Source organism: Thunnus thynnus, chromosome 7 (genome assembly GCF_963924715.1).
Source record: "Thunnus thynnus chromosome 7, fThuThy2.1, whole genome shotgun sequence".
Classification (NCBI taxonomy): domain Eukaryota; kingdom Metazoa; phylum Chordata; class Actinopteri; order Scombriformes; family Scombridae; genus Thunnus; species Thunnus thynnus.
In genome coordinates, this window is record NC_089523.1 from 29,677,094 (window position 1) to 29,699,670 (window position 22,577).

Consider the following 22,577-nt stretch of genomic DNA (forward strand, 5'->3'; position numbering starts at 1 on the left):
TGATGTAATTAATTTTGCAAATATATTAAATGGTGCGAATGATGTGCATATAATTTAAGTGCAGTTTTTAATGTTTTTAATCCCATCTCATTTTCATCTAATGAATATGGACCGTAGTAGCAGTTTTAACAGCAACTGGCACAAGCAGAAATTACAGAAGGCAGCAGCAGCAGCGGTATTTTTAAATTCCCTTAAAGCAAATCTTTGGAATTAAATGATCACAGTCTTTCATGTTGCCATGTAATTATGATCTCAGTACATTTCAAGCTCTACAGAGCAGCCTGTGTCATTAAGTGCAGAGCAACAGTCAGACTCGTCTCTAACAGTCTACATCTCCGTCTTCAATCTCAGTATTACATATGAGAGGGTTGTTTTTCTAATCTGAAATGTCACAAGCTGCCCCTGACTCTGTGTGTGTGTGTGTATGTGTGTGTGTGTGTGTGTGTGTGTGTGCGTGTGTGTGTGTGTAGGCCTGTGTGTTGGCCAGCACGAGTGTCTCTTTTGGTTTGCTAACAGATCTTTACCAGGAACCAGCTCTCCTTATTAGCCCGGGGGGGCTGATTTAGAGAGAAGAGCATTTCTTCTTCAATAAGAATCAAAGACGTTCTCGGCCATAGATCTGTATCTGCTTCTATCCGTTATTCCTGCCTCCGTTTAACTTATTTTCTCTACATCCAGATACCATATACATCTATATGGTTTAAATGAGAATTTCTCTGGTCTTAAATTATTGATTCAGTTTTTTATTTTCTCATAAAAAAGCAAAACAATAAGAAAGCAAAGCAAATTTACTGGATTTGAATGTAAACTTTTAAAGGATGTCATCCTTAACAACCCTCACGGCACTGAAGTGGTTTAATTTTTTTGTATCAGTCGTCTGTGCTATTTCGTTTTATATAATACACCCACAGTTAATATTTTCATGGTGGAAAAAGCTGGTCATCTTTGGTGACTAAAACTTTCTGTTGAATTCCCTGCTAGCAGGATAGTTAGATGATTCACTAACAGTGTGTGGCAGGTTTCACTGCAGGCCAGGAAAACTGACAATAAAATGGTGAAATCATCTCTAGTTTGTCATATGAGCAACATTATTGAGTTGATATATTCAATATTAACTCTAATTTTGAAGAATCACTCTGATATCTTGATGTCCTGCTGTAAGCTCTTAACATTTTATTTTGTTAACCTTCTCATTTATCTTAATACTTAATCAGATCACGAATGACGAAATCACCTCTCCTCTCCCCCGTCTTCGTCTTCCAGGAGTCGGCCCTCGCTCACGTGGAGCTGCCCACCACGGTGGAGACGGTCGAAGCCGCCATAAAGAAGCACAAGGACTTCACCACCACCATGGAGCTGAACCTGCACAGGATCAAAGCTGTGATCGAGGCCGGAGAGAGTCTGATCAGCCAGAGCAACATCTACTCCGAACGCATCAAGGAACGCATCGACACCCTCGCCAGCAGGTACGAGTAAGAAATAAAAGTAAGACAGGAAATGACACGTGCTGATGCTCTTAAGCTGAAGGCGACACCTGTCAATGTTTGACAGCTTTTGTAATATAAATGATGATACATTCGCAAAATCACACAAAGAAAAGCCTTTCCTGTTCTCTGATCTTATCATCGTATCGTCTTTTAGCTCTGGGATTTGTTTTCATGCTTATAAGCAGTAGGAATGTTTTTTCTCAAGGATTAATAAGTCAAACTGTGAATTTGTACAGACTCTTGAAGTAGTTGCTAGCTTATAAACACCCTCTGTTGTTTTATTTTCCTTTATTAAAAAGTCGGGTATGATGAAACTTCTCCAAAGGCTTCAAGTTTCTTGCAGTCGTGAGTTCATGCTGGTTTTGGCCTTTTTCAAACTGAGTACCAACTGTCCTAGCTTGTACACTGAGCTGATTATAAAGAACAAAGATCTGAGTGGCACAATACAACAATAAGAAAAAAAGAATAATAGCAGCTAAAGAAGACGAAGCAGAGCGACTATAAATGAAACAAAACATAGAAAACAGAGCCTGGACTGTTTTGTATAGAAAATGACACCTGACCATGAAATCTGTGTGATAGCTGAGGTGGTGGTGAGTGTGTGTGTGTGTGTGTGTGTATTGGTTGGGGGTGGGGGTCGTGTGTGTGTGTGTGTGTGTTGGTTGGGGGTTGGGGTGTATGTATGTGAATGTGTCCAACAATAGAAATGTGAAGAGCCATATGGTTTTTAGATTAAATTTACATGAATTAACTCTGTGGACATTTATTTTTTTCTCCCATGGGGACAAATAAATTAGCATAGTGCAACATAATTATTTCAATGCGTTATGTACAGATGTTAGTTATAAATCATCTCACAGTTATTGCATAAATAAAGGTTCTCTTTAATAAACAAATAATATCTGGTCTTGTTTGCTGCTGTCTACAAATATCAATATTAGACCTGTACATTTGAGGGCATCATGTGATTCCTCAGATATCATGTCTTACATGTATTGTAAGTCTCTTCTTCTTCTTCTTCTTCACTATAATCTGTCAATCAACAAGGTTTATTTTTATCTGACAATTGACAAACTATTTTCACAACAAAGACAATCTGACAGTCACATCTAATAGAGAGGTAAAACATGATAAGTCAAAATATGGTACAAATAATGTTGCTTTTGCCCTCTGCTTTCATGGCTCAAGAATAAAATGCTTTATACAAACGGCTGCTCAATCGTTCATCCTCCATCACTAAGCTTTTAAAACTCTTACAGAGTGGGAATTTCCAACACAGAAAACAGTCAGAAAGTGTTGATTTTCAGAAAACTCAGCACTTAGTGAAGAAAGAAAAACTGTTGGAGCTGCTGTACATGTACACACAAAATTATGTGTAATATATAATTGTGTTGAAATTGTATTTATTGTAACTTGAAACTAAAACGCCTGTTTTCACTCTCTCAGGGGAAACCAGAACAGAGAGCTGGCCCAGCAGTGGTTGGAAAAACTGAATGACCAGTGGGAACTTCAGAGGTTTCTCCAGGACTGTCATGAGGTAAGAGGTCAACAAACTGGTCTTAACTGGTCGACCTGTTAGAAACTTAAGAGGGTCTGATGAGGAAGTCAATCAAAGAGCAACAAAACACATCACCTGAATCATCTCAAGTTGCATCATTGAAGTGAACACTCTTTTGATGAGAGAGGTTCTGTGGAAAAAATCAAAACAAAAAACTTTTCATTGCATGTTCAGCCATGTTCCACTTAGATCTTAAAAGAATTATAACTGCTGTTTAAAAGTTTGTATCTCAAAAATGTCAATACAAATGAGCCAAATATATGAGTTTAAATTAGTTGCCTCCAGTCATGATAACTTAACATTAAAATGGAAATGTAAACTTTTTCCCCTGTCAGATTTCATCATCTTGTCTTTAATCACCAGAATCATATTCACATGTTAGAAACAGTTAAAACTGGCTTATATCCAGTCTGTAATGGAATCACTTGTTTAAATTATCAGAACAGTTTGTAATAAGATGGGAAGAAGATGGTGAGAATGGTCTACAGAAATATTAAGTAAACAATTATGAGAATGTATATACTTCTTTTTTTTTTACATCAGTTGAGTCTTTGCCCTTCATGATTAAATTAGTCTGACTCACCGGATGTACACTGTGGATATAAGCCTGCGATTGGTCGGCTATTTCAGGCAGCATTCTCCTCCCCTTTCCGCGTGTTACCATTTTCAAAATCCCCGTTGCTACGGGAAACAACAACATCCTGCAAGCTAGCAACCAACACGCTGGATGTGGCAAGTTATGTCTGTCTTTTTAAATCAGTAGAAGTCATATCACATAGTCGACATTCGTCTTTTAATGTTTCATGTGGCGTTTTCCTTTGCAGGGATTTAGCCGTTTAAAGCCCCCCCCCCCTCCCCGACGCTATTTTAGCAATTGCACTGTGGCTGCATCCTGGGCTCAGAGCCCAAGACGATTGTGATTGGTTTAAAGAAATACAAACCAGCCAGAGCCAGACGTTTTTTTCTCCTTATAGTGGAATTGATAGTGGATGCAGCCAGACCTTTCTCCAGCGCTGGCACAGCTCTGTGGAGACACATCTGGCTATATGAGACTATGATCAAAGCTACACTTCAACAGTAGCACTGTACGTACTGTACTGGTTGATTGGCATTACTGTGTGATCTCTGAGAAGAGCTCTGCAAACAAAAAGTGGATTTTGAGGATCACCACTTTAATCCTAATTTAATTGTTGGATCCCGGTCCATACCTCATACAGCTCACCTCCGCTGGCTCGTGCAGTTTTTGCTCTCTCACCCTGCGGAGTCACCGGCTTCTTTCTGGGCCAAAACCTTGTTTAGTTTCAGCAACTTTCTCTCTTTGGCTCCGCTGAATAATTCATCAGCACAGCTCCTCATCACTAATTCAAAGGAGGACGAGTGTATCTCACTGTGTGTGTGTATGTGTGTGTATGTGTGTGTGTGTGTGTGTGTGTGGCTTACAGTGGTACAGTGGGCCAGTGACACTGCGTCAGTCTGTATGAACCTGAGATCTCAGCTGGCAGGGTGTGTACCGCTGTTCGGTCCAGGCTGCATCCTCGTGTTTCCTGCCTCTCAGCCGCTGCTATACATGTGATCACAAAGTGATCACATGTATAGCACACTTTTGTTCAGAGTAATTTACAATGCTGCACAAGTGATGTTCCAGTGTTGATAAGATGACCATAAGTGCAGGAGATGCTACAGGAAGTCATCAACATTAATGCTGGACTAACAAGATTCACCTAATTTTCTAATACAAACAGTTTAAAAGATAAAAAGCATACCAGTAGTTGTAACATATTCTGCACATGGAGCTGCTCTTTTATGTGTTGAGCACCAGTACTGTTAGAGTAGAGACTCAAATTACATCAGCATTTATTACCACATACAAAATAAAACAGATTTTGATTGCATTTTATTTTTGTATTTTGTTTATTGTGCATTTTATTGTTAATTAAACACACAGAGACTTATAAACAGTCACATGGCTCTCAAGTAGCTTTGTGACTACACACAATATTTGTTACCAGCTTTAATTTTTAACTTTATAAACAGCATTTACTTTCTTTGCCTCTTATATAATCTACATCTTAAAGATTAAAAGTCCATCTTCAGGACTAAAGTGGATTGAAGAGGTGAACTCAATAATACTGTAGCTTTTTACTAGGATTCACCTCCTGCTCTGTTTGAAGAAAAGAGCAGGTGTATGCCCAAAGGCTGCACTACTGAACGCAGTGTGTCTCTATATAATAAATGTAAGATGCGCAAACTCGCTCTGCACACATTCCCTCCAGTCTTCAGCCTGTTTATGCTTTTCTTCTGTCAAGTCAGATATTATAGATTGATGCCTCGGACGAGTTATTATATACTGAGGAATAATTTTAACATTGTGTCTTATCTATAATGATTAATAGGGTTTCTGCAGTGGATGAGAGGTCAAAATATTCTCTACTTTATTGGAATATAATCTGTTATTTGGGGTTTTAGTAGTCCTGTAAATAATGGTTATTTTCATTATTAATTAATCAGTTATTTCTGTTAGTTTAGTCAATACAGTGTAAGAAATGTCTCTGATAATGACTGAGTTCACCTCTTCAGTCCCCTTTAGTCCTGAGGATGGAGTTGTACTGTGGGTAAAGTGGAGGAGACGAGGTGAAGAGCGAAGAGTCAAATTGATTGTTTTGTTCAACAGCTTTGACAGCCCAAATATATCCAGTATCCCAGAGACTCTTTGATGTCTGTTGATGGACTAAAAGTGAGACCAGCAGCTTAAAAATACCCGATGATGAAGTCTCGATGACTCGGAGGCTTTGCGTCCTCCTCTGTCCCTCTCTCATTGTCCTTCCTTTCTCCTCTTCCCTCTCTTCTCTGTCCCATTTTTTTCTTTTCTTACGTCAGACATACTCCTCTACCTCCTCCTTCCCCTCCTCCCTCATTCATTCTCATTCATTCTCTACGTCCCCCCCCTTCTTCCCTCAGCACACACACTCCCTCTCCTTCTCCTCCTCCTCCTCCTCCTTCATTCAATTCATTTACAGTCTCAAGGGGGACATCAGGCAGTGACCCTCCATGACCTCTGTGGTCATGACACCTGCGTGTTAGTGTATGTGTTTATGTGCACTCCTTAAGAGTGTGTGTGTGTGTGTGCATACACTCTCGTCTGCCTCTGCGTGTATGTGTGTGTGTGTGAATGTGTGAAGCGTGTTTACTCGTGTTAGCCGGCATGTCTTTACGTGTCTATATTGTGTGTGACAACTCCAGGGAGCGGTGACAAAGTGACAAAACAAAGAGGGGGGGCGTCGGACAGGAATCCAGCTCCGGTCCATTAAAGGAACGAGAGTCAGTCAGTCTATCAAAACTACAAATACATCATTCAGGATAAATCGCTGCCCCGTCCAATCCTCTGCTACCGCTCTCTTTCCTCCCACTATATCACCCCTCCTCCTTTTCTTTTGGTGTCCAAACCTTTACTGTTTCTTCTCTCTCTCTCTCTCTCTCTCTTTTCTCTCTCTCTCTCTGTGCTTTACCACTGCAGCAGCGTCAGGCAAGCTGGAGACAGAGAGTGCAGCTGCTTGGGACTGCTGCAGAGAGGAAGAGAGGGATGGTGGGGGGGGGGGCGGTGTGTGTAAGTGCAGGAGGATAAAACAAAAGCAGCTATAGAAGAGTCGTGAGCTCAGCTGTTTAGCAGAGACCGGCGTGCTTCAATCCCTTAAAAGAGCAGAAAAAAAAACCTGTTCTTCTGTTTTTCAGTCTTCCGTTCCCCTCGCACTCAAACATCCCTCTGCTTTGACACATTTAAAGCCTACGTCCCCCCCCTCCATCTTCCCCCCCCCCCCCCCACTCCACCTCCTCCAGCTCAGCATCATTAGCCGTGACTGGTGAGCCTTGAGGCGCTGCCTGCATCCCCTGCCCCCCAAAAACCCAATCCCGGTCTTTTGCTCCTCCCTCTCCTCCACTCTCCTCCACTCTCTCTCTTTCTCTCTCTCTCTCTCTTCCAACCCGCCAGCCTGCCTGCTCACTCACTCGCCCGCCCGCTCGCTGAAGCTGTGAGGCAGGGGAGGGGCGCTTGTGCACCGGCTCGGCTGCCTGCCATTTTATTGTTTTGGGGAGGAGGATTTTTTTTTTTTCTTCTTCTTCTTCTTCTTCGTCTTCTGTCAGTCATCCTCATTCTCGCTCTTCTCGCTCGTCAGTGATCCGCCCCCGCCCCTCCCCTACCTCTCTCTCTCCCGGTTGAGCGTACAGCAAGTTCTCAGCAAACCAGGCAAGGAGAATGAGAGAGAAGAGAAAGAGAGAGGGGAGCGCAGCCTCAGTTTGATGTCTCCAGTCTGTCTCCTCAGCCTCCGATATTGTTGTTGATATTTACCTTCCGGTGTTTTCATCTCCGCACACCTTTTTTGTGCCGCTGCCTCGTGTTCGGCTCTCTCTCCGGAAGGCATCTGTCTGTCTTTCTGTCTGGGGCTCTCCTCTTTCCTCTTCCCCTCGTCCTCTCTCCATCTGGCTCTGCGGCGGAGAGCGTCTTTGCATGAGTGTGACGGCAGACCAGCGAGGATGCGGATACCAGCGGCTGCCTGCGGCTGCCACAACCCTGTGGGCTGTTCCTGTTAAACGCCGTCGGTAAACGAGTTATTCGCCGTACAGTTGCACAGTTGGGTTCGTGGGGAGAGAGAGAGGGGATAAAAGTACAGGTGGAGATGTGGGATGCAGTTGTGAGGATGTTAATACCGGAGATGATGCTGACTTGAATGTGTTGTTGATGCTGTCAGCGCAGGCGTGAGATCTTTACACCGTGTGTTCGCCTCGTGCGGACACAATCTGTTCAAGCAAAAATGTGCAGGTTTTTACTCTTGGATGGGGGAGTGGAGGTGTGTGTGTGTGTGTGTGTGTGTGTGTGTGGGTTGGTTGCTGTGTGGGTGTGTATTGAGATCTGTTGTGTTGTGTGTACATGTGAGTTCCTGCCGCCATGCTTGTTGGTACACGTGTGTCTGCCTACATGTGGCTGCTGCGCGACATTAAATATTCATGTCTGTGTGTTTGACCTTGTGTTTCTCGCCGTATGTGTCGCTGGCATGTGTGTGTGTGTGTATTTATCAACAGAACACCATCCTGTTTATATTTTGCTTCTTCACATAACAGAAGCTACTGAAGAGATATGTGTGAATTATGATAATGTAAACGTGTGTTTCTCTTATGCAATCGAGCATATATTTCCTTTACAATTTCAACATGCACCAATTTGTGTGTGAATGTGTATCCAAATAAGTTTCTACTCACCAACAGTTATTTATAATATGTATATACAGCATGTACAGTCTCTGGTATTAACACCTCTCTCTCTCTCTCTCTCTCTCTCTCTTTCACTCTCTCCTTGACTCTCTCGCTCAGCTTGGGGACTGGGTGTGTGAGAAGATGCTGATGGCGAGGGACAGCAGCCGAGACGAGACCCAGAAGCTTCATAAGAAATGGCTGAAGCACCAGGCTTTCATGGCTGAACTGGCTCAGAATAAGGAATGGCTGGATAAGATTGAGAAGGTGAGTCCAAAAAGATGTTTTGGCGCTTTTGTTTCCCTTCTCTGAAAGTTTACAAGGTGATTCTGGTGTTATGTGAGTTTCATGACCTTTGACTCTTTGAAACTGGATAAAAAACGTCTGTGGAAGTTATTTATATGGACTTTGGCCCACTGAACTACTAGTGAAACCTTACATATCATGATTTGTGTAATCGTGACACTTGAGACAGTTCAGAGTGAGCCAAATACAGGTAAACATAACAAACAAGTGACTGTAAATCAGAAGTATTTGTCACTGTGTCTATCACATGTCTGTTTGTTTTAGATGTTTTTCTTTGTTCGTCTTTAGTAGATGTTCCAAACTTGCATAATAAATTATTTTGTAGTTTTTTGACTAATGCTTCTGCAGTTGCGACACAGATTGTTTGGCATCTTTCAAGCTTTCAAGTTTGTTGTTATAAGTTAATTTGAAACCTCACATATCAAATATTAGACGTCTTTCAAAGTTGTGAGACACGCTTTTATAGCAGAGTTTGATTTGTTGTTATCAACTACACCCAGACTTTAAGCCATTTTTCCACAGAGTCTAGAACAAAAGGATAAGTTCGTTGTATATCATCATTTTAAATCATGTTGATGTTTACAGTAAATGCCAGCCAGCTTACTGAGCTAATGGATAATAAGAGGAAACAATGTTGATTTCCGGTTTAGTGTGAATCACTTGTTATATTAATGTGTGTTTGGAAAGATTAATAGCAGCTGTCAAATATCTGTTTGGTCACTGAAGGTTAGCTTTTACTTATATAATTTTAAAGAGAAAAGTGACCTCTTGTGTCTGTTTCTCTTCAGACAAGCATCATTGATGTAAACAAAGCTTTTCATTACCTCCTGCCAGTTTTATTTTAAATTGTTTTATATGATCGGTACTTGTATCAAACACTAAAGCTCTAAACTCATTATCAAAAGCGTAACAAAGCCAATGGCAAGGACAGAAAGTATTACAGAAGGGTTTTAAATAGAGAGTGGAGCGCTGTAACCTTCACCACTGCTCTGGTCCCTGATAGGATCTGTTTAATATTAAGGAGATTTATAGAGCACATCAGCCTGTCGTCTGAAGACTCGACTCGACACAGACGTAATTGGGTTAGCCAGTGTTTCCCCCAGCTGCACATCCAGTTTCCATTGGTTGACTTTGGGCTGTTGCGCTCACACCTCTGACTCGCTGCTGTGACATGAATCTGGGTGTGTACAGTCATTACTAGTCAGTAGAGCTGTTGTTGAGTGTCACATTTCCTCAGGCCGTCTTCAGCTCGTCACTGATTTGTGGCCCTATTTTGGGGCAAAGTCACACGTAGAGATGTGAGGAAGCGTGTGCCTCTGTGTTTGACTTCAGTTGAAATTTCCAGAGGCCTTTTACACTCTAAATGTTATGATCCCCCGAGAACATGAACACTTTTTCTGCTAAATAAATTATCAAAGGTTGCGTACGTACATCACAAGAAAATTAATCAAAAGCACAGAGGAGATATTACTCTAAAAGATGAAATGATGTCATCCTGGCAGGGTTTATTTGTAGAATACAAGGTCTACATGACCTCCTGAAGTGCCACTTTGTGTTGAAATACAACAAAAGTAAACTATTGAGAAACTTGCTTCATGACCAGGTCACATAGACAGTTGGTGGCTAGCGTTCAGCAGTCTCTCTGTGCCTGTTATCAGTACAAAATTATATATTGTATGAGATGACCCTTGTATTCGAAGTGAGTGGCTTTGATGGGACACATGGACACTAATGAACCCCTGTAGAACATCCAACCTGTGAACGGCTGCAGTTCAATGTGTATAAAGTGTATAATAGGAACAAATCTTGGCAGTACATCTGTTCTAAGGAAGACCAATGAACTATCTCTGGTGGAAAAACACTGCACTGAAGCTCATTATTATCATAAAGCTTTACACCACATCAGTCACGAAACATCATACTTTACTATAACAGCACATACAGTTGACTATGGCATCATAATGGCTTCATCCTCCGCAGTCTAATACTGGGCAGGGCTTGAAACTGAACTCCCCTGATGGGAGCAGAGCGAACGGAGCCAAGACACAGCACACTGCATTCTGTGTAATCCGTGCACATACAGCAAGTCACGGTCCAGACACTGGCAAGGATTACTGGTATGACGTACTTAGAAAGCGAGGCTAACTAATAATAACTAATATATTTGTAATTTCAGCTTGTACTGGGCAGAAACTAGAGCCAGTAAATGAATGGTATAGAGCTAGAAGTCAACTAAATACTCATAAAACAACCTTTTCTGTCACTTTCCTGTTTCTGTTCATACCATCAGAACAGAAAAAGTAACATTGTGATTGATGACTATACAGGTAGGCTGTTTTTCTTCTATAGTGGGAAGTTTGTGTTTGTATACACATAATAGCCTGTGTGTGCATTTCTATATCGTGGGTTTATAATGTGGGGAAATTGGTTGACTGATGGTATATCCCTGTAATGATAATATGCAGTAATATGATGTAGAGACAGCAGCACAGCGAGGCCTGAAAGCACTGAGCTGTTTCATTATAGATTCATAGGGCATGTGCTTATCTGTAAGCAGAGTTGGGTTACTGGAAAATGCTTACAGTGGAAAGAGAGAGAGAGAGTGACAGTGACAGAGGAGACGAGGAGGAGAGACGCTGCAGTTTCTTGTTTTTTGTGTTTTCAGTGTTTTTCTGCAAATTTTACTACGTTGTTTAAAATGTACTGTATGGTAAACAAAAAAAAGGAAAAGTTCCAAATTTTCAAAACTTTTGCTGTTGCTGAGACGTATAAAAGAGTCCGCTGTTGTTTTTTTCCCCACAAGCTGAAGTATCTGAATACTACTAAGTGTATTTCTTTCTTTTCATCTTCAGATGAAAGTGTGTAATTTGACTGACAGTAAAAAACAATAACAACCTACTCAACTCTTGTCAAATCTTACACTAATCAAACACTATTCAAAACCTAAAATATTCCTATTTTTTGGTGGATTTTTATTGTTTTTTTCGATTCAATTTGACTGAATTTAATTCTTTGATATTCAAAATAAATAGTGATTGATTTGCTTTGTTTGTTTTGAATAATAATATTAAGTTTCGTTTACACTGCAAGAGCCCAACCAGACTGTGTGCAGCAAAATCACATCGTGTACAGCTACTGTTCACATTTCATGATCAGTCCTCTTTCCATCCTTTTTAATTTTTTTTATTCACATAACCCAAATTCACACATTTCTATCTATACAGTCAGCAATCATTCATTTAGTAAAAACTATGCATGTGTATCCATTGTGAAGACAGCCACACCAGATTGTTTTGTGCGTTTCTTCCACTTTAACAGAAATATACAAAGATCCTTTGTGGTCTAGAAGAGCTGCTGCTGAAAACTGAGGAGACAAAAGTTGAGACAGCATTTTTATTTTTGGTTTATTTTTACTTCAAGGAGGATCAGTGGAGGAATTGGCCAAAATAAAACATTTATGGCAAGAAAATTAGGGTTAGGGTTAGACATTAGGGTTAGGAGTTAGGGAACATATTACACCAACATGATCCACACAAGTACAGAAGTGCAAATGTGTGTGTGTGTAATGGTGTGTGTGTTCTGCTGTAATGGTCCCAGCTCACAGTCCAGTCCCTGGTCTCCTTAGCAGCAGACTGTAGTCACACCAGGTCGTCTAGCTGTTGGCAGATAGACAGGGTTTCGCTTCTGAAGTCGTACGTGGCAGCCACGTTCACCCCACATGCCTGCTCCGTGGCCGTTGCTTAGCAACCAGGGATTTTTTTTTTTTTTTTTTTTTGCGAGAAAACATTAATAGTATTTGGCATCTTCTTCATGGCAATACTGAGGATTTAGAAATATTGTTCTGTCCCTTTGAACTGTGCTGCAGCTGAGGTCCAAATATGAATTATGTCGGTGCAGCGTTTTTCTAGTTTTCGAAGCGCGTTACAATCAAAGTAAACAGATTAACATGAGGTTAAACAGGGAAACAACATCATAGGGTGGGAATATGAACACTGATTATATTACATAAATCTTCAAGTAAGTTTTGAGTATGATGTTGCTGACTGTGGTCCTGTTTATTGTCGCAAACACTCTGCTTCTTATGTCCTGATTGTGTCTCTCTGTTTCGTGCCCTCTGAGAGTCTATTTCTGTAATTGGGTAAGAACCTCTCTCTGCTGTGAAGAACTCTTTGAAGCACATTGCCTGGTTTTTAGGGTAGCATCAGCCATCTGTGAGTGCATCTGTATTGCAGTGTGTACAGTGTGTGCATAGAGTGTGCAGGAAAATGAATAACTGCCCAAACAATTTACCTGCTCTGCTCAACTTAAATGGGTTAAAAGAGGATTTAAATGACATTTGTCTCATAGCCACATGGATCGCCAGTTAGTTTGTCTGCTCTCCATCCCCTCCTCTTCAGTAAAAGCACTCTTTACTCTTAAAAGCGTCCTCCTTAAACCTAAAGGCAGCTCTGCAGAGCCTCTAGACTGGCCTAACAAAGGCTAACATCAGGGTCAAAAGTATAAAATTATGACGTTAATGATGTGTTAGTTTGTCCATAGAAGGAACTTTCACATTTTTACCTAAACTCTGGTTGGTCTCATCTGAAAGACATCTGAAAATGTTGCTGTCAGCCTCCAGGAGTGCTGTTAACATAACCCAGTCCAACTTTAGGAAACAGCCAGACACACAAGGTTTTACTGGTTTAAGGAGATTGTTACATCTGATAGATGGTTTCTCATGCATAGAAAGCAAAACATAGCAAGATGCTCACATCCAGCCGTTTGTGTTTTTATTAATATGTATCTTAAAGACAAGAGAAGGAACGCTACCACAAACAGTGTAGACAAATCCATCATGCTTTTCTTCAAGAAACTAACAGCAAAAACTGAAGCAAACTATTTTTATATCGTGCCCCGGAGCTTAACACAAAGAACGTAGGTGTGATTGCATCCTCACAGGGCTTTCACACCAAAAGTGCAAGTTCTGCATTTCCATCAACTCACTTGAATGTCTGACCTCCGCAACGTGCAGTGAATGAAATTCTGCCTCTGACAGGAGATGGAAACGATGACGGAAAAGATTTGACAGCAGAGAAGAATGGAACTAAATTTAGTGCCTCTCTGAATTCACGGCTCTGTAAACTGCTCTCCAATCCTACCAGTACTTTAGTAAAGAAGGATGCAATACTGCAGTAGGTTATAAGATAAGATAAGATAAGATAATATATACTTTATCGTCCTTGAGGAGAAATTTGACTTGGGCGGTTTTGTTCTGCTCTTTATTCTTAGCACTCAATGCAAACTATTCATTCTTGTTTGGTCTTTAACCAAACAATGAGGGCTCCAACTAACAAATATTTTAATATTCTATTAATCAGACGATTATTTTCATGTCAGAAATTTGTGAAAATTGAAGATGCAACCTAAAATGTCCCGACTGACATTCACAACCTAAAAATATACAGTTTGCTGTCATAGAGGACTAAAGAAACCAGGTAAAAAAATCACATTTAATATGCTGAAACCACAGAATTTTAGCTTCTTTTCTTAAAAAATCATTCACTTAATTAACACTTAATCAGTTATCAAAACAGTTTTTAATCAATTCGTTTTCTGTCAATCGACTAATCAATTAATTGACTAATCATTGCAGATCTGCAATTAATCATGGCATCCTGTCCTAACACTCATGCATTGTCCAAAGTTTATTCTTATAACACATTTCAACAACAAAGTCATTCAAAGTGCTTTACATAAAACATAAAAGGCATTAAGACAAAATGTAAAAGAAACACATTATAAAAATACACATTTAAATACAGTTAAATTAGTATAATATTAACAGTAATTAGTATAAGTCACTCTAGATAAGTGCATCAGCTAAATGTCTAAAATATGTCATGTCAATGAATAACACAAGGTCATAGTCTGAAGGTTACTGGCTTTCCTCAGCAGCTACCGACAGTGAACTTTAAGAAAGACGCCATCGGCTGCATCTGTGTTTGTCAGTGTTCGGCCGTAGAGTCATGTGATCATACTGGACATCTTGTTGGAGTCTGAGATGATGTAACTGTGCAGGTGAGTGTGTGTGTGACGGGGGAAGACCCCAGCAGATGAGGCCTTTTTTGGATGATTATAATGTAACTTGTGTACTGTGTCATTTACCTTGATGACGTCAAGCGGCCCGGCAGCATCCGGAGCAATGTGTCTCCTCTTTCCTGTGCTTGCTGGGGTTGCCAGGCAACAGCTGTCCAATCATCCTCCTCTCCCCCTCTCCCTGTTTTCCCTCCTCTCTTCATACAGCTCATGTGTGAAGGTCATTCCTCCCTCACTCTCTCTCTCTCCCTCTCTCTCTCTCTCTTACTCTCACAATCTCAATCCTGTCCCCTTTCAGTCGGACGGCAGGAAGTAGGTAGAGAACAGGAAGTGATGTAAGAGCACAGAATGCTGCTTTGGAGTATTGAGACTCAGCCCCACAACTGTAGGTTTTAATGTGGTGTAGTGTAAAGGGGCCAAGTCTAATAAGCTGAGGTTTGCAGTGTTCTGAATATGTAATGCATTGTTTAATCAATAACTCCGCTGTTCTGTGTCGCTGCAGGATGACTGGGCTTCTTCAACAGGGCCAAATAAACAAATCAGTGTAAATAAGTAGAAATCAATTAATGTGGATCGTATCTCAGATATGGAACTACGACAAAGTTTATGATCGAATGAATGATCTGAGTACAAACTTTTGTACTGACACTCAAAAAAACAAAAGGTTCCTACAGCAGCGTTTACGAGGAGTCCGGGTGTAATAATACTTTTTGTTGTCTTTTCACCGACCTAAAAATCAATGTAACAGTAGACTGCACGCCGTTAGAGGATGTCTCCGTTATAAAGACAAAGTCATTCTGTAAATGACTGTAATGTCACTCTGCTCTCTGTGATTTAGACCAAATACTGTGGAAGCTGCTGGCTGTTTACGGGTGATTCGCTTCAGTTGCAGCAGATTGTGTTTGTTTGTGTATGTGAGTATGTGTGGGGGTGTGTGTGTGTGTGAGTGCACAGTGAAAATGGTTTCTTCCACATGCAGTTGCTAGTCTAAACCCAGTCTGCTTTTGATTCCTGGCCCCTTTATCTCCCATTACGCCTTATAAGTAATTGGCCTCATTAACTGGTATCGTTACCATACATCAGTCTCATCCTCTGCTGTCCTGATCCCACTCTCACTCAGTCTCCCCAGTAAACAGGTAAATAGACTATTGAAAGCTATGCACTGACACAACAAATCTATTTTAATGTCTCAGTGACTGTTGCCTCTTTTTCTATATTTGTCTTTTACTTAAATGAGGGCTTTGCATTGTTTTAAATTTGAGAAATCTATTTCTTATTACTCATCAAGAAACAATAGCTTTGCTAATCTTACATCCTTACTTCTAGCGGGCCAAAATGTTCTGTTTGTCCTGAAGGTTGCAGTGTGTTTTCATAAATCCTTTCTTTATGTACAGTCTGCATTTTTAGATATCTAAGCCACAGCTTGTCAGGCTCAGCTCTACATTGTCAGACTTTGCTCATCTTTCATGAGCTTAAGCTCGTCAGCATTATCTTTACTTTGGCTCAGCCGTGCTCTAAACTGACATGCTAACGTTGGCAACCGCCTCAAAGCACAGCTAATGTTAGTGTTAGCATGTTAACATGTCTACATTTAGTATGTTGACGTGCATGTTAACCTATTGTATGTTTACATGTTAACATGCCAGCATGTCAAAGCATGGGCTCGCTAACATTTTAAATATTAAAAGTCACAGTGCATGTTAGCATGTTAACATGCCACACTATTATTCATCTCAATGTACAGCTGAGCCAGATGGGAGAGATCTTGTCTTGAACTGGAGGGTTGGACATTGTTCTTTTGTTCTTTTGTTCTTTTGTGTTTGTTCCATTTGATGAAAAACTCACAGGATCAACATCCTGTTTGGAACATGAATATCTGCATCATTTCATGGCAATCCATCCAATAATTGTTGAGATATTTCAAGTCAAGTCATCTTTTATTTATAGTATATAACTCAATAATACAAATCACAAATTTACAAAGGGGCTTTAAAATCTGTACAGCATCCTCGACCCTTAGACCCTTGGTTGGAATAAGGAAGAACTCCCCCAAAAACAGGGAAAAAATGGAAGAAACCTCAGGAGGAGAAACAGAGGAGGGATCCTCTGGACCAGTGATGGAATGACCGACCTTGCCATCAGTAGAGCCCAATAAATAATCATTTTTACAACAAATTACATATGACATCTGTTGCAAATCGAGTTGGCAAAAACCTAAATGATGTATGCATATTAGTACCGATCTTCTTCCCCTTTTCGATGTATGCTGCATATGCAACTGCCTCACTCATACATCACAGCGTGCATTAAGCTTTGACCTGTAGTTTTGTGTCGGCTCTGCAGTATATGAGGAAGTGTGTGTGTGTGAATGAGAGAGCGTGTGTAGGTCTGTGTGTGTGTAGGTGTAGGTGTGTGTGTGTGGGGGTGTGTGTGCAGTGAGAACATCAATGGAGCGGTGATGATATCAGCAGACTCTCTAAGAGCAAACAGTAAACTGAGACAGAGATCTGCTGTTATATTTTTATTCTTTCAATCAATTTAAGTTTTATTTTAGATATTTTGGCAACACTTTTAATGCAGTATTCATTCCAGTAAAGCTTTTAGAATTAGACTAAATTGAGACAGCGATGCTGAGGAACACAGAGAAGAAGGTCAAAGTCAGGTTGTGTATCTGTGATTTAAAACAGAGTCGGTCAGGAGTTATATTAGAGAGCTGGAGTCGCTCTCTGAAACCTTTCTCTGATAAAAGCAGTCTGAACACTACTGCAGTACGTGATTGAACTGAGCACACTGAAGACATTTGAATAAAGTATTTTTTTGAGATGTTACTGCAGTAGTTGAATCCTCAGTGGTACAGTAGTGAATTGTAAATCCACACACAGAGAGCTTAAGGCCCACTTTGTATTACATTATCCTCAGTTAAATGGATATCTGCTCCAGGACTGACTATTACATAAAACCTGACCATGCAGTTATTTCTTTTATTGGAGACACCACAGCAGTTATTTTCTAGTATTCAACAGCTCCAACATGTTGGTTCGGTGAAAGAAAAACTAATTAAAACACCTGCACCTGGTCATGATCACTAAACAAAGCTCTTAGTTTATCTTTTGATTTGTTCCCTCAGGTAATCTGTAACTGTGTCAGTCTGTACCTGCTGATTCTGACCTGAATACGTCTCAGTCTGCATCTTCCTCTGCCTGCGCTGCAACCCCGCCGTTAAGACTCTTATCCTTCCGAGTGAGCTCTGCTTTGACGGGCCTTCGTGCACATCAGAAGGGTTTAGAGCCAAATGCGTTGGCTTTATATCCATTTTCAGCTGTATTTTGCAACACACAAATCCAGTAGACTATTGATTCCAGCAAGATTTTTAAAGAAAAGTCACTATTTTGTAATAAAAAGTAATCAAAAAATGTTTAGTTTTAACAATAACACATGAAAAAAAGCTCAGTCTCTCTCTCAAAGTGATGCTTTTACAGCAGCACAGAGGAGCAGAGGTAACTTTTTAGGTAAATGGGACAACAGCACTCATCTCTGCTTCTAGCTGGGCAATGGAAAATGGAAAATATCCATTAAATCATCTCCAGTAGTCCAGTCCATGGAGACCAGTAGTCCTAATGGGGACCAAAGCCTGGTCCTAATGAGGCAAAACGTCATTTCTGAGGTCCTGGTCAGGGTTAGAGTTAGTCATGAATTAGTTATGGTTGAAGGTATACCACATATGACCCACTAGAAGTTTGTGACGGTGTATTTACCTGCAGAGACCCCGCCCTCTGCCTGTAATTTATTATTTTATTATCATTTTGTTTGGGCGGTGGGTGTGTAGCCCCCAGCCAATAACAGCTCAGGGTGTGAAGTCAGGACTCGTAGCGTAGCGACCAGGTTACATCACTGTGTTTTTATGATTCAGTGCTTCCCCTGCTTCTCCTCTCTGTCCTCTGCTGTGTGCGGAGCGCGTCTGTGTGCTGCTCCTCTGCTGTCTGTGTGTCTGTTTGACCGACACACACACACACACATGCAGAGCAGAGAGCGGGTGTGTTTATTTGTGCTTTAGAACGTAACCGCTGTGAAACTATCAGAAAATAACGTTTTATTTCTCTGATTCACAGCTTTGTTCTTGCCAGTTGCAACCGCTCGTTCTCTTCATTCACTCTCTAGTTCGCTCGACTGCCTCTCTCTCTCTCTCTCTCTCTCTTTCTTTTTCTCTCTCTCTTGCTTGTTGGCCGGAGAGGAGGGGCCAACTTTGCAATTTCTTGCATAGTAAACCTTTAAAGGTTTTTTAAGGTTGTTTTTTTTCACCTTTATTTATTCAGAGGGGAGTTTAACTGAGAGCAATGCTCAGGAACGCCCTGATCACATTCACACAGTTACACAGTCATATCTGGAAGCTGCCCAGTACAACCAGTGTGATCTGCTGGCCACTGAGCAGTTGGGGTTAAGGGCCCTGCTCAAGGGCACCTCTGTGGTGGTAATGAGGAAGGGGCGAGCGCTGCTTTTCACTTTCCCCACCCAGATTTACATCGAACTTATGACCTTCCAGTCTCAAACTCAAGGTTAAGGTTAAGGTTTGGGTTAAACTGTCCACAGTGAATCAAAGTCAGTGTGTGTGTGTGAACAGTACAGTGCACATCTCTGTAACAACATGATCGATGAACCAGACATGATGAATTCAAAAAATATCATTACTACAGAGGTGTAGTTGGGCAACATATTTATAATCTTTTATAGTTTATATGTGTTTGTTCTGTCTCTATAAACCACTGCAGGTCATGTAAATGCAACTTTGTCACTGAATGCAGTAAAATCTTGACTTCAAATCTTCAATTCTTTTCTTTTTTTCTTTTTGTTTGTTTTGTTTTCTTGTCATGTCAACATTAGCATTTTGCTAACAAGTCTAAAATCACACCACCAGTTGTGTTTCAAATGATATCGCAAATAGTTTTCATTTAGGGCAAACAATACATAATGTAATAAGGAAACCATGAGGATGATAATGGCTTTTGTTGCTGCTATCGCCTGCAGTTCCATCACATGCATCACTTCCTGCACACTGAGGAGTTTCTCCCTGGAAAGAGCTGTGTGCCACTTAGTGTTTGGAACAGTAAAAGCCTCTAAAGTATTAACAGAAAATAGCTCGAATCTAAAACATGTCACCAGTTATTCGTTTAAAAAGTGAGAGCTCTGTGGTCGCCGTTTGGTCGAAGGAGCGGGGTTTTTCACACGTAGAGCAAATATTGACACAATAGCTTCATCCTGACAGACACGCTGACCGGCCGAATGCGAGCAGCAGCGTCGTCGTCGCTCAGGAGCAGATGTCTGCTGCGATATACAGACCAGACAGCAGAATGAGGACGGACGCTCTTATGGCCCATCTGTTAGCGTTAACATCATCAGAGTCCCCAGTCTCCGTCCTTCAGGATGCTTCTTCACTTTTCCTACTTCTTCTTCTTCTGGATTTTGATTAGTCATTTTGTTTTGGCTCATGTATTCTCTCAGTGTTTGAATCATCTTCAGTCACATCATGTAATCACTTTAAACTTGTGGTGTATTCTAATATTAGAAGCAGTTTCAGAGGGATACTTCCTGATGTCACAGATTTCTATAATACATTAATAATTAAACTTGTAGCTACGAGCATGAAAGTATTTATATGTTTTGCTCTTCCTTCACTAGATGGACAGGCAAAGCTGAGACCCAATGAGTGTCAGAACCACATTAAACCTTAAAAAGAAAATACAGAAGTCGCTGTATGTGTCAGACATGAGTCTTCAGATGGTTTTGGATCTGGTTTCTGTTGGATCTCTGTGCAGATACTGTTTGTATGTGCAGTGGAATAAGTGGTCCTCCTTGAATCGAGTATGTATGAGTGCGGAGTAGCAGCTCTGAGCCTGTGGGCGAAGCCGCTCGAGCCCACGCGGCCCTCCCACTCGCCACAGAGGACGGCAGGCATCAGCAGCCGGAGAAAGGCTACACCAGCCGGCTGACGAAACGCGCTAACACTGACTCAGGACGGTGAGTGGTGTAGAGTAGCCCGCTGTACACCTTGTAATTCCTCTCTGATCTCTGTGTGTGTGGTTACGGACAGCATGTACACACATTTACACCTCGGAGATACAAATTTATAAACCCCAGTCATCTCCAGTTTGCTTTTTTGCTTGTTTCTTCTTCACTTGTATGCAGAAAGTTTGTGAGATTAGTGTTTGTTTTTAACCTTGATTTGATAGTTTGTGTCATTTATGCAATAGGAATATATTTTCCATACATGGAAATGTAATATTTTACAATATGTTTATTATATATTTGCAAGATATTGTGCAAAATATTAAATGCTGTACTTTCAAAATACCAGAAATTATTGCCACTTAAATGTAAAATGTATTATCATATACAGTGTCTTTCATAAATGGTATTCACCAAATACTACGTACACAGTATCTGATGAAAAGAAAAATACTATTGTAATATGGTTATATTGTAATGTGTGATATTGTATATTGTTGTATGTAATATAGGTGAGGAGAAGTCTTTCCATTAATTAAAATACACTGTATTTTCACCTTAATGCATATTAACAATACAAAAATAGCTTTTGAGGGGAATTGTTGGACTTCTGTGATGTCATTAGTGTTACTTTGTTATTTGCTTTTATAACTTTACTCACATTCATAACTTGGACCTGCCTGTATAACCCAAAGATGTAATCACAGCTCATCCAGGATGTTGGTCCGGAAACCGTTTTATCACCTCGGTGTCGTCCAGTTTCCAGTCATCAGGCAGAGCTCTGTATGTCTGTAGATTTGATGATAACCTGAGTGACTCAGGAGAGAGATGTGGTCCTCTGTGGACGATGATGAGTCACTGCTCAAAGTTATTTTACCCTCTCGCTGAAATGTCCTGGCAGAGTCTGGAATTACCACCCGCCAAGCACCTAATGCTGCAAAATGTAGTTTTTGGCAGAAAAATGCGTCAGAATATCAAGTTGGATCAGGTTCTGTTACAGAGTACCTTAGATACCCCGTCCTAATTCTCTCAAAATAGAATATTTATTGATTGCGACTTTTGTTACTATAAATTATACTTGAATTATACTAAATTATACCCATAACCACGACTCTAAATGTTAAAACATCATTCATAATTCAGATTTTATGGCCACACCTTAAACACACCGAAGTTTAAATCAGCTTCTTACTGTGAGTGATGGAGTCCTATTTGAACACATATGTTTTTCTGACAAAGTTGGAGCAGTTTTGGTTAATTAAAATTAAATATTTTTTGTATTTGTGTTTTAACTGACTGGGACTTAGTGCACCAATCAGTATTTAGCAACATTTGGGTTGTTTGCTAACATCAACAGACCACTGTCTGTCACATCTGCTTAAACCACAACCACATAGTCCTAATGAAGCAGATCAGCTGAGGTTTTCAGTGTTAAACTCTTAAAAATTAACACACAAACACTTAAAAACTGATTGTTGATCATTTAATCATGAATATTTCATATTATTGAGAAAAACCTTTGGGCAGCACCTTTAAAACCTTTTCAAAATGTCCAGTTGTACAAGAAGCATGTCTGATTTATTTGAATAAATGTGAAGAAATATGTACTACATGTCATTAGTAAATATTAATATTAGTTTTTTCCAAATGTAGACAAATAGAAGCCATAATGCCTCATAAATTCAATGTCTTTTAAAAGATAAATACAGATGCTTAATGTTAGTTAATGTTAGTAAGTATGAAACAGTTTTTCGTGACCTTCCTCAACACGAGTTTATTTTATGTCCTTTTCTGTTTGTATGTTTCTTTCAAATCTTTTTCTTCTGTTTCTCTGTTTGTTTTTGTCTTTCTGTCTTCAGCTCTCTTTTCTGTTATTCACACATACAAACACACGGACTGCAAAAGACGAA

The 22,577-nt window shown here is 40.4% G+C and overlaps 1 protein-coding gene across 7 annotated transcripts in view; it reads left to right on the plus strand.

Moving 5' to 3' along the window:
* The window catches only part of LOC137186462 (spectrin beta chain, non-erythrocytic 4-like), an 82,873-nt gene that overhangs the window by 37,982 nt on the left and 22,314 nt on the right, over positions 1–22,577 (plus strand). For 6 of the 7 annotated variants that reach the window (XR_010929017.1, XM_067595415.1, XM_067595416.1 and 3 more), the window contains 3 exons: positions 1,264–1,466; positions 2,934–3,024; positions 8,407–8,553. Coding sequence is in view for 6 of the 7 variants with exons in the window: in XM_067595415.1 (XP_067451516.1) it covers positions 1,264–1,466; positions 2,934–3,024; positions 8,407–8,553 (441 nt within the window). In the remaining variant the exon portion in view is untranslated. Of the gene's footprint in view, positions 1–1,263; positions 1,467–2,933; positions 3,025–7,028; positions 7,639–8,406; positions 8,554–22,577 lie in introns of those variants that run through there. The other variant, XM_067595421.1, reaches the window with a different exon arrangement.